Source organism: Hylobates moloch, unplaced genomic scaffold (genome assembly GCF_009828535.3).
Source record: "Hylobates moloch isolate HMO894 unplaced genomic scaffold, HMol_V3 SCAFFOLD_1, whole genome shotgun sequence".
Lineage (NCBI taxonomy): Eukaryota > Metazoa > Chordata > Mammalia > Primates > Hylobatidae > Hylobates > Hylobates moloch.
The window spans coordinates 73775912-73788997 of record NW_026652276.1 but is presented as its reverse complement, the minus strand read 5'-3'; the positions used below and the strand labels follow the sequence as shown (position 1 = coordinate 73788997).

At 39.6% G+C, this 13086-nt stretch overlaps 1 protein-coding gene across 2 annotated transcripts in view; it reads left to right on the top strand.

Moving 5' to 3' along the window:
• CERS6 (ceramide synthase 6) overlaps positions 1 to 12359 on the top strand; it is a 325638-nt gene extending 313279 nt beyond the window's left edge. Inside the window, exons 9-11 of one of the 2 annotated variants that reach the window (XM_032755471.2) lie at positions 2805 to 2961; positions 3555 to 3578; positions 6695 to 12359. In XM_032755471.2, the coding sequence (XP_032611362.1) occupies positions 2805 to 2961; positions 3555 to 3578; positions 6695 to 6847 (334 nt within the window). In that variant the 3' untranslated portion in view covers positions 6848 to 12359. The remainder of the gene's footprint in view (positions 1 to 2804; positions 2962 to 3554; positions 3579 to 6694) is intronic. The other variant, XM_032755472.2, reaches the window with a different exon arrangement.
• The last annotated feature ends 727 nt before the right edge of the window (positions 12360 to 13086 follow it).

Sequence of the window (13086 nt, the reverse complement as noted above, 5' to 3'; positions counted from 1 at the left end):
CTATTTGTCTATTTTATTTTTCATTCTCCTTTTTCCTTTATTTTTCTGAGGCGAGGTCTCACTTTGTCACCCAGGCTGGAGTGCAGTGGCACAATCATAGCTTCACTGTAACCTGCAACTCCTGCTCAAGTGATCCTCCTGCCTCAGCCTTTCGAGCACCTGGAACCGCAGGCATGTGCCACCATACATGGTTAATTTTTATTTTATTTATATAGAGATAGGGTCTTACTCTGTTGCCCAGGCTGGTTTCAGACTCCTGGGCCCAAGAAATCCTCCTACCTCAGCCCCCCAAAGTGCTGGGATTACAGGAGTGAGGCACAGTGCCTAGCCTCTCCTTTTTTCTTTTTTCTTTATCTCTTATTCCAACTGCAATAATTGTTTTTTTCTCTCTCTTTTTTTTTTTTTTTTTGAGACGGAGTCTCGCTGTATCACCCAGGCTGGAGTGTAGTGGTATGATCTCGGCTCACTGCAACCTCTGCCTACTGGGTTCAAGCAATTCTCCTGCTGTAGCCTCCTGAGTAGCTGGGACTACAGGCACACACCAGCACACTTGGCTAATTTGTGTGTGTGTGTGTGTGTGTGTGTGTGTGTGTGTGTGTGTGTGTGTTGTGTGTGTGTGTGTGTGTGTGTGTGTGTGTGTGTGTGTGTGTGTGTCTGTGTAGTAGAGACAGGGTTTCACCATCTCGGCCAGGCTGATCTTGAACTCCCGACCTCAGGTGATCCACCCATCTTGGCCTCCCAAAGTGCTGGAATTACAGGTGTGAGCCATCGTGCCTGGCCTGTTTTTTTCTTTTCTAATTCACAAAGTACTTTTCCAACCTCTCTCAAAGCTCTCATCACAATTTATTTTATTTAAATTATCTATTTGTCTTATGTTTTTATATGAGTGGTCTATGTCTTAAATTCGAGAGTTTTCTCTCCCTTTCCCTTTAGCCACTAAGTGTTATCCACCTAGCTTCTCCTGTAGAATAAGATTGTCCCAGCAAAGTGCTGCAAGTGGCAGGTAGTAGAAATGCACTTAGATGAGTTTTCTTGTGTGTCTCCAAACCATCCCTGGGGTAAGCTGAGGAGCAGAGCAGAGAGTAAGAATGATTCCAAAATTATGCAGGTGCTGTGCTTCTCTGTGGCAGCAATGTGAGTCCAGATGACATGAGTCAATTTCCAAGTGCTTAGGAGCAGACACAGGCAGGGACCAGAGCAAAGCACTAAAACCAGCCTTTTATGTATCTGCTCCAGGTGACTGTTCCATTCTATGATGGTAGATTACAGAGAGAACCAGTTACCTCAAATAATTTTTCCTAATTCAAATACATACTCTTACATACTCTTAAAACTAAATACATTCGTTGCTATTTTTTTTATTTTTTATTTTTGAGACGGAGTCTCCCTCTGTTGCCCAGGCTGGAGTGCAGTGGCACAATCTCTGCTCACTGCAAGCCCCACCTCCCAGGTTCACGCCATTCTCCTGCCTCAGCCTCCCGAGTAGCTGGGACTACAGGTGCCCGCCACCACGCCTGGCTAATTTTTTGTATTTTTAGTAGAGACGGGGTTTCACCATGCTAGCCAGGATGGTCTCAGTCTCCTGACCTCGTGATCCGCTCACCTCGGCCTCCCAAAGTGCTGGGATTACAGGCGTGAGCCACGGCGCCCGAACTACATTCATTGTTCTCTAATCATTTTTGTCAAAAATGCTTCCGATACTCATTTCAAGGCATCACTTCAAAATGATGTATTTCAATTGTCAGTGCTTTTCCAGGGGAAGCCTTACAAAATTAAGGACCCTCTAATGACTCTCCTGCTAGGTATAAGCCTAGGTCTCGCTCATATTCTGACTTCCACTGTGTTGTTCCCTGTGCTGGGCATATGGCTTGCACTTAAGTAATGTTTAGGAGTTAATCTCTTTTTTTGCAGTATATTGGCATTGAATGGCATTCTTCGCACTTATTTAAAGCCCAAAAGCAACTTCAAAGATCATACAGGCCTTTTTACAAGTAGATACAGAATTGCAACAAAAAAAATCAATGAAAATTAATGAAAGAAGTGATGGCAAAAGTGAAAGGAGAAACATATGATCCAACAATTCCACTTCTGGGTATATGCCTGAAAGATACATACCCAGAGTGATATTTGTAGACCCATGTTCATAGTAGCATTATTTGCAATGGCCAAAAGGTAGAAGCAACCCAAGTTCCCTTTCAATGGATGAATGGATAAAATATGACATATACGTATTATAATTCAGCCTTAAAAAGGAAGGAAATTCTGACACGTGCCACAACATGGATGAACCTTGAAGATGAAACAAGCCTATCACAAAAGGACAAATACTATATGATTCTACTTTTATGCGATACCTAAAGTAGTCAAATTCACAGAGACAGGAAGGAGAATGGTGGTTGATGCAGGCTGGAAGAATGGGTACTGAATCTTGGTTTTGAAAGATGAAAAATGTGCTGAGCAAGAATGGCGGTGATGGTTACACAACAATGTGAATGTACTTAAAGCCAATGAACTGTACACTTAAAAAAGTCAAGATGGTAAATTTTATATTTATTTTATCATTTTTAAAGAAGTGAATAGGGAGAAAATATATTAATTAACCTAAAACCAACTGAAAGTCACACCACCAGGGTAATTCTTCAGGAAATGACATTTCTAAGTACCTGGCAAGCTTTCACACCATCCTGCCAGAGAGGGGGTAGTTGGGAGATATTGTTGACCTTGTGCCTTAATGCAGTGACTGGAGTTCCTTGGAAAACAAAGGAAAATGCCTCGTTCACTAATCAATTCCTTCTTTTCCTTAGGGTGTTAAATACCACATTATTTGAAAGCTGGGAGATCGTTGGACCTTACCCTTCCTGGTGGGTTTTTAACCTACTGCTGTTGCTAGTACAAGGGTTGAACTGCTTCTGGTCTTACTTGATTGTGAAAATAGCTTGTAAAGCTGTTTCAAGAGGCAAGGTAAGCTACAACTCACTTTTTCCAATATGTCTTAAAAAATTTTGTTTTTGTAATTTCTCTGGATCAACTATTTACTATTTCATATTTCATCAAAATTGGTATTATTTCTTCAGAATTGAGCAAAACTACCTAGAAACATAAACGAAAATGTCATTTCCTTTTCTAGTTCATTTTTTTAAGTCTTCAGTGTCCCTTTGCTGGCGATGGCACCCAATGATATGCATTTGTAATTTTAGACTTAATAATATATTATTTGTTGTATTCGCTCTCCCTCTTCCTGTCAACCTTGGACCTCCTCTGATTATATTTATACTGAACAGAAATTTAATCACTTCTTTCCTTTTATGAGAAGGGTCGCTTGGTGCAGTATGCCGGTTTAAACAAACCTTTCTTTCAAACTGAGAAACAAATCTGTTCATGACTTCCAACAAGATATAGTTAAATCTTTTTGGTTAAAAGTGGACTTGAGGTTGATTTGAATAAAGCTTCCTAAGCCTCAGCCCCCACCCTGTGTGTAGAGCAGAGACTTTTCCAGATCATTCTCTGTGACATTTTCTTACTTGTTTGTTCTCTTCCTTCTGCTACCCTGGAAGGCTGGGAAGTGGAACCCTTTACATGTAAGTTTCTCCTCCTCTCTCTCTGTCCCTGTCCTGAGTGCCTCTTGCCTGTTGGAGGGGCACTCAGATGCTTTTGTTTCCACGCATATTGTTCTGTCTAACCTATTGGCACTGGCTAGAGGCTTCATGTGAGCTGTAGCTCTGTGAGCTGCAAGGGACACTAGAGGCAGCTGTTAGGTCCCTTTGGTGTGAGTTTGTGTTCTGCTAAATGTTGCATGATCCAACAGAGAAGAAGAATTTCTTTCACTGTATTTAATGTGTTGGCTAAAAGACAGAAATAGACCAAAGTAAAGCAGGAGAAACAGAACTAGTTGGAGGGGGAGAGGATCAACACATTGCAGAATGGAGGCCTGAGCATCAGCTGTGGGCCTGACCTGCCTGGGGCCTTATGGTAGCACCTGACCACTCTGACTCATCAAGGTCAACAGAGCTGGCCTCTTCTGCAGGGGAAGTCGGGGCATCTAGTCGTGTACTATGAAGCCACTTCTCAGCACCAGCTCTAGTAGAAATCCTAATTATTTTGATCAATTAATTGTTCAGAAGCTAAAGTTCATTTTTCTCTGTGACCTCTCACTCTTTGAAATGAACATGTATTTCTATTTTAAAATCTCCTTGTCCTCATTTGGATACAAATTTAATCAACATGCACAAAACTGTCAGTATGATAACAATAACTAAATATGCAAGAATGCTGCTTAGATTACTTGTATCCTTAATTGCATTGCTATTTCTACCAGACTTGTTGCCTGCTCTTCAACTTATTCCTTCTACTTTATGAAGAGAGATGATGATTAATTTTATTCTAGATCTCAGGCTTCAGAATATCTTAGCTGCCCTTGCGGCTCTCACCTGGGACAGTAAGATTCATCTTGACCATGAGTTATTTTCCTCTGGGCTATTTTGAGATATTCTAAATTGTCCTTTCTTTGAAGGTAACGTAAGTATAGATTTTTCTAAGTGCAATTTAAAAAGTCTGACTGAGCATGCAAATGTAAATTAATCACTTTGTAAAACTGGAGTTTTCTATTTATGACTAATGGACTTATCAACATAGTGGAACTTTACTATAATGCTGGCTTTGTGACTCACAATGTTTAAGTTCAATTATCTTTAGCCATTTTGGAGTCTTAGTATCTAAATCTTTTTGGAGATGGCCTGTGTGAGTTCAGTCCCATCTCAAAGGGTATTGGAGTGAGGTTCACTTTTATGATATTTACTTCATCACCACTGGTTGGCATAAAGCAGTAGTTCTCAGCTTTCACTTTCTCCTGACCCCACCCACCTGAGAGAGAGGACGTTCTCCCACAGGAACTGTAGTTTCTCAAGTTGGGAGGGGTGGAGGGAGTCCGGGATTCTCATGTTAGAGTGTAGTGGTAGCACAGACAGCATGTGATGTGGGAAAGCGCCAGTTAATTCTGCCATACCTCCCAGGAGACTTTACCGACCTCCCCAGCCCGCCCCCTAGAGAATCACAGGAGGACCAGATTGGGAAAATTCCTATGAAGGGAGGCCACCAGGTCTCTTTTGTCACACCACTGAAAAATATAAGTAAGCAGTGATGAGTTACTCAAGAATCTTAAGGCCTTCCGGGTAAAAATGCTTACCATAATTTAGACTTACAGAATAGGAGATTCAAACTATTTTTATCTTAAAAGCAGTATTTTCTTAATTTCCCCCAAAAACTACTTCCTTGCTAAATAGTAGGATTTTTCTCATAGTTTATGGTAATGTGTAGATTGACATCTTCTCACTCTATTTTGACCTCCATGTGACTTAGTGAGATTGAATGGAGGATTGAAGAGACTTGGCAGGATGGGAGCCAGTTTTTGTTTTTTTTTTTGTCTGTGTGTTTTTTTGTTGTTGTTGTTTTAAGACAGTTTCGCTCTTATTGCCCAGGCTGGAGTGCAGTGGTGTGATCTCGGCTCACCACAGCCTCCGCCTCCTGGGCTCAAGTGATTCTCCTGCCTCAGCCTCCAGAGTAGCTGAGATTACAGGCATGTGCCACCACACCCGACTAATTTTTTTTTTTTTTTTTAAAGACTGGGCTTCTCCATGTTGGTCAGGCTGGCCTTGAACTCCTGACCTCAGGTGATCTGCCCACCTCAGGCTCCTAAACTGCTGGGATTATAGGCGTGAGCCACCTCGCCTGGCCGGGAGCCAGTTCTTGATGATCTGGTCAGTGGATTTTCCTCGGGAAATATTTCAAGCTCCACCCCACCCAGCAGGTTCTTAAGATGCCTCCTGGCCAGGCACGGTGGCTCACACCTGTAATCCCAACACTTTGGGAGGTCGAGGCAGGTGGATCACCTGAGGTCAGGAGTTCCAGACCAGCCTGGCCAACATAGTGAAACCCTGTCTCTACTAAAAATACAAAAATTAGCTGGGCATAGTGGCGCATGCCCGTAATCCTAGCTACTCGGGAGGCTAAGGCAGGAGAATCGCCTGAACACAGGAGGCAGAGGTTGCAGTGAGTTGGATCACACCACTAAACTCCAGCTTGGGCGACAGAGCAAGACTCTGACTCAAAAAAAAAAAAAAAAAAAAAAAATGCCTCCTGCTGCCATTTGTTGTGTGACATATAAAACAAAATTCCTAATTAATTATAGCATACAAAAAATAAAAATGTAATCATTAAACAATGCATGAAAAGCCAAATAGGAATTTTTTTTTCAATGTTCTGAGTTAGTGACTATCTCCATTGGTATGGTTAATTGAGAGCTGACTTTAAATTATTCTCTAGGAGAATGTGATCATCAGTGTGTAAAATGATCCATTTGTACCAAATTCCTATGACGCCATTCCAGTGACACAGTATGCTACTTTTTGATTAAAAGTGGGATTCATGGTCTAGTACGTTCTCAATATGGAAAGATACGTTAAAGAGGTCAAGAAGTCTAGCCTTCCATAATACTTACATTCCTTCATAAATGACTTTGTCGCCTACATTTTATCTCTCCAATGAAGGGGAACTTATTGCTGTGGCAATGTTCTCATCCTCTTCAGTTTTTTAACGTTGGGATCTGTTTTCCTTTGTGTATGACTGCATGTGCTTCTAGCATGCCATACCTTGATGATTTCTTAGGTGCTGGTTATACTCACCTGCTTCTACTCCACAGGTGTCCAAGGATGATCGAAGTGATATTGAGTCTAGCTCAGATGAGGAAGACTCAGAACCTCCGGGGAAGAATCCCCACACCGCGACAACCACCAATGGGACCAGTGGTACCAACGGGTATCTCCTGACTGGCTCCTGCTCCATGGATGATTAATTACTCAAAACTACAAGTCCCAAGCAAAGTGAACTGTTTGTTCCTGGAAGTATTTAATAAGTTGCAAATGCAGTTCCTTTCATAATATCTCAGCACCAGAAACAAAAATTAAGATTATCAAAGCATTTTGAATAGTGCACTGCCATGTGTCCTGTCTGTGAATGAAGAAGAATTACCATTCTCTCTATGTAGGCATGCTGTATGTAATTGACACAAGGGAACAGTATTTGCATTTGTACTGTCTTAGAATATTATTTATTTTTTTGTATTTGTAAATCTGTGGACAAAAGAGGGTTTCCTCACTCCTTTTACTCACTGGGCTTATGACAGTGAAGGAGATGCTCCATCTGCTTCTCCACCTTTCTCTTGCTGTAGTCCAACGTGCTATGACCATCAGCTTACTTTGTCACTTAGAGCAAGCAAAACCCAGTGCAAGATTCTCGTTCAGCTCTAAATAGGTTTGCTTTCTTTTAGTTACAGTGCCCATTTTGAAATTGCCTATACAGTCTCAGTGACCATTTAAACCGGACGAACTAGGTGTTTAATTTTCACTCTTCATGTTCAATTAGCAGTTCAAATTAAAGAAGATGGTTATTGGAGAACTTTTTTGAATGGTTTTGTATTAAATTGCTTTGAAATAGATTTCATTTCTTGTGCACACAGCCAAGATTTCTTCAGTGGGTGTGATAGCTAGTTGAGGGTTAACCTTGTGGGTTACAGAGTGTGTTTGTTTGTTTGTTTGTTTGTTTGTTTGTTTGTTTTTCTCTGTGGTGAGGTCAGTGCTGTGATTTTGAAGGAGGATATTCACTAAAGCTCATAGTTATAAACAAGGAAATCACTGTTAAGAATGGGAATTTGTCCTGTGTTCTGGGAATAGCATAAAGAGAGCAACTGATTTCAGCCAGGTTTTGCCACTACCCTATAATTAGTGCAGTCTTATGTTATAAAAGAAAGAAGCTAAGTATATTTGGGGACAAAAAAATCTTTCAAGAGTTGATAAAGATTACCTGTGCAGTGCAAAGCACTTTAATGCAACCAGCTTTCAAGAAGAAGCCCTATCTAGTACTTGATGTTGATGTTTTTATTTTGCTGAGCAAAATAAAGCCAATGGGAGAAAGACTATTTTACCCTTTGCTTTTCTCCTTAAACATAATCCAGATGACTTTCCTGTTACTAGACACTGAGCAGCATTACACTACAATGCTTCTTTGGTTTCCAGGAATTTTTTTCAAATGGGGCTGTTTCTGGAAAAATGAAAAATTCTATTGGACAATGGCAATATCAACAGTGAAGAACATTACTGAAGAATAAGTTTCCATAAGTCTCCCACACAGCAGTGTTATTTATGTACAGATAAGAAAACCATATGTCGGCCAAAGATTTTATCTCTTCTTCTAACTTTTAGTAAGAGGAAAAACGGATTATAAAACCCTTCATAAATCAAGAAGGCCATCACTTAAAACGAACCCCAAACAAAAATGCCGTAATACAAATGTGTGAATCAGGGCTGTGAAGACAACAGCAGAAATGCTAACAAGTGTGCAGAAATACCAGAGAGTGCATATCCTGCTCAGAACCATTCACATTTAATTCAATTCTTTGAAAAAATTAAAGCTTTATGCCCACAGTTTGCAATCAATCGGTGGGTTAATAGTTAAAAGAATGCTCCCAACCAAAAAATTCTTACTGTAATATTGTATCTTCCCTTATTTACAAGATAATATGTTTCTGATATGGTCCATAGTAATAATTGAAGAGACTTAGAAATACATCTGCTTGTTTATTGAGAAAACAATGCAAATAATTCTGCTTTTAGAGCCTTGTTATTTTATTTCACAAAACAGGAATATGTCTAGGAGTGTAATTTGTGGATGGTTGAGTTTGTAAGAACAATCATAAAAGGACTTGTTAGTCTTCAGAACATCTGCTAAAATGCAGGTATATGTATAAAGTAATAGCATATTATGGCTGAAAATTTTGAGAAGGTAAAAGTTTCTTAATTAAAATATGAACATATTTAGCTTGCTTTAGTGTCTGGGGCAAGTCCTCTCGATGGGTAAAATTAACTTTAGAGATCCATGTGCTCAGGTTTAGATCATATGACGCTCGAGCACAGAAGAATAATTTCAAGGAGGTCAGCTTGTAAATTAAAGGTTTAGAAGAATTGCATAAAATGTAGTAAATGGGGTCTGTCATTAGCAAAGGCAAATCTAAGTAATCATTTTTCCCCCCAGAAGTTACTTAGAAGGAGAACTGGGAACACTTGGGGTCTCTCTAACTGATGGCATTCACTTCACACAGTCCTTTATGTTATCCAGAGATTTTTATTTCATTTTACATTTTAGGGCAGAGTTCTTTGGGGCTAATTAAAATCAGGTTTGCAGGCTTTTTATGGTGTAGAATAATATATCTCTGTCTATAGCTTTCCCGTGGTAGCCTGATAAGGCTGAGAGAGAAAAATATGTGCAGTATCTCATCCTCCCCTTGTACCAGGCCATAGCTTTGAAGTGTATTTTGTAAATTCAACTATAGGTTAGTCAGAGTGCTGTTTTTCATTAATTAACTTAGCCTGTGTTGATATCTCCTCCTTCCTGGTCACATTCAAACCTTCCCAGAGTACAAAGGGGTATGTAGAAAGGATTCTAGAAGAAGTAATACTTTATGTTAATAGCTTTCCTGGATCTCTTAGTAGGGGGAAAGTAGAAAATCGAGTAGAATTTGGCCTCAGGTCAATAAATGATATAAAAACATGTGTTCTATTTATGTATATATATGTATGTTTTTCCAAAAAGTGATAAAACCAAAATATCACTGACTCATCTTTACCCATATTCTTTTCATAAAACCCACTCACCAGGTACAATAGAAACTTCTCTCCTTGTTTGTCAGCCTCCTGGTCATGTTCCCCACACACCTGAAGGTAGTAGAATCTTTTCAGCCTCTTAGCCAGGGAGCTAAATATGGCTAAGCGCAGGTCATAAGAGCACCTAAGGCCAGCATATAAGCCAACTACAACAGTTCACCTTTCCAAATTTGGTCCTATGGATGTTGAGCATAGGGAAGCAACTCTCAGTATTTTGGATTATTCAAGTATATGTGGTAAAAATGCAAATGATTGCTGCTTTACCCCAGGGTTTATTAGCATCCTACTTCTGCTGGGCTGCCAGACAGATGGTGTCCTGAGGTCTCATCATATAATGCCACAGGCATCTGGTCAAGGTAAACAAGCCAGAAAGGGTAGGCAAGAAGTGAGATAAAATCAGATCACCTGTGATCAAAATGGTTGGTGAACCTCCACATGTCCAGTTCTGTTGCCAAACTTTCCATTCAGAGTATTTGGTGGAGTTTGAATTTGAGCAAACGAATGCCTTCATCTTAGGTAGAAAGGGCCTGAATCTTCCATTTTATATTCAAACCTCATTGTTATTTGGCCTAAGTAAAAAGTCAGATTTCATTTCCGTTTACCTGAGTTCGCTTTAAAGAGCTTTTCAAAGAGAGCTTTATAGACACCCACAGTTGTCCCCAATCTCTTCATGATGTTGCATTAATAGTTGTTTTTGTCCCTTTCTTGGAAATGTTAATGCCAAAGTTGCCTGAACATTTGAGCGGTTTTCTTAATTTGAAGTATAAAAATTATAAAGAGCAATTCCAAAGGTATTAAAAGATTGTTTATCAGTATGTGTAGTGATGTCATTATCTCCAGAAAGGCTTCAAGAAATCCTTTGGAAATAAAAAGTTAAATGTTTACATTTCATGTGGTATTTCAGGTCTTCAGGTTCTGATTAGCTTACTTTTTTCTTTTGTCTTTGGCTGATTTCTGCTTTGTAGATAAATAATAATAGCCCTGAGATGTTTCTAACATTTAAATAAGAAAAAAATCAAATCGAAGTCAGCCTGCTGGAAAAGTGATCACATGGCAGTTGCAGTAACTTGTGTGGAAAGAGAAAATGCAATGAGCCCAGTTACTGCACTTGCCACTACCATGCTGTCCATGGAAGGAATAATCAGCAGTTCAATTGTCACAAGCCGCCCTTGAAGAAAACGCAGCAAAATATTTTAAAATGAAGATATTGCAGTCCGCAGAGCCAGTGGAGGTTTCTTTTGGTAAAATGAAATTGTGCCATTCTGGAAGTACCCCGTAGTGATGAGCACTGACTGGTTCACTGGCCACATTTTAGTTCTTCATAATAATAGGCCAGAAAAGGGCTCTGTGGTTTGCCTCTGTGTGCACTGTCCCCTCCCCACCCCTAGGGGGCACTCAGTGGCTGCTGAGAAGGCCTGTCCAGGAGGCTGTTGGAACCCCTCCAATAAATACTTAGAGGTAGTGTATCTGATGCTTGTTTTCATGAAGAAAATTGTGTTAGGGAACATAAAGCATCATGAATATTTTTAATAGGATCCGCAGACACCCAAAGGAGAAGCTTAGTCTTTTCCAGGTATTTCCAACTTGAGTTCAACCCAAAGCCTTTGAAAGGAATGCATTACCACATGGCCACATGCTAACACCCCATGGGGTCTAACACGGGGCCTAAGAGAGTCTCTGCAGCCAGATAGTACATGGTGTCTCCACAAAACTAGGCATTCTGGAGATTGCCCAGAAAGGGATGTGAGGGGACCGTTAAGATCTGTCTTGCTTATCTCATGAACTCACATTCCTTTCAGCCTCCTGGAGTTCCTGATAAAAGGAAGCCAGGGTGTTGACATTTTTTAGCTATTGATTTCCCAATAGCTTGTGGATCAGTTGTACACCCACACTTCCTTCTCTGCTTAATTCCGTTTTACTGAAAAAAAAAAAAAAAAAAAAAAGTATGCCCATGTATGTGTGTTTTTCTTAACACAGGTCCATGAAAGTTTGGCTTCCTAGTTTGATGTCTGTTGCATGGCCTAGAAACCAGGGAGCAGCAACTATTGAGATGGTTTCTGTGTTCAGTGAAAAATTCTGTTTCATTGAGACAATTTTTTTCTTTATCCACAGTAATTTTGTGAAACTGTCATCGTGAAACTACCCTTAAAAAAATAAGATTACCTGCAAAAAAAGAAATGAATTATGGAATAGGAACAGTTATGTGATGATTCTGAAACTTTAACTTAGAGCTTCATTACTTTAAGAATGGAAAACAACCTCTGAGTTTGATTTCCCAAAGTTTCATAAAGCCCCTAAGCTCATGATTTTCATCAACTCCTTGCCCACATAGTCATTTACCTCCACAGCCGTTTGTTGTCATAGAAGGGGTGGTGGTGTTTGGATTTGATTTTTTTCAACTTGCAGTGAGAAATAGGATAGGTGACAAAACCTTACTTGTTTTCTTCAGACAATTCAGTGCTTGAGCATCTCTGTCAGAAATGGAATGAAATACTGTTAGCCAATTAGAATTATTTTACGTATTGTTATTGTGTTTTGCTGATTTTTATATGAAAATATGATTATTCATTCTTGATCTCTGGAAGCAATCATTATTATGAGGATCATTTTACTTTGGAAACACTTTCATAATAAAGATAAGTATTAAGAGTGCAGTGTAAGTGCCCTTTACTGTAAACGCTAACCAGCTCGTGTGGGTAAAACATCACATCTCACTGGACGAGGTTAATAAAGGCTCACGTCATCCCAGTAGATTGTTACAAGCCTCGTCAACTCCCAGGATCACTGTGATCATTGAGAAAGTAATGTTACGTTAACTTGGATAGACTATAGTATCTCTTTGAAAATTAAGATTAAAACCTCAATGTTAAATTTTATGTAGCACTTTATTCTGGAAAAAATGGTTTATAGAGATCATCTAAAATATATCAGGTTATGCTTATTTTTAAAAAAAATTTAAAAGAGGCACCTAGGTTAAACAACCCAAAGCACAACACAAAACTTCCCTTCTCTGTGTATGCACCCCTCATCGGAGTTTGGCCCACATCATCTTCTCATGGTTTGTACCTCACTTTGTTAGAACTTCTCTCCATCTTTCTCTGTCTTTCCTGTGAAATACTGTCTCTCTCAATCTGCTCTTCTGCTCTAAGCTTAGGTCATCTAGTACTCAAAAGCCATAAAAATAGCACTGAAATTCAACCAGACACCCCACCACTATCACAAGTATTATAAAAAAGAAAGCAGATACCCTATTAAAATCTTATAAACATTATAACCACCCCCAACAATAGAATAACTCATGCTGATTTCAAGCATGAGTTATTCTAGTAAGTTAAACCACCAACATTCCTCTGAGACACAAAAATACAGACTACAA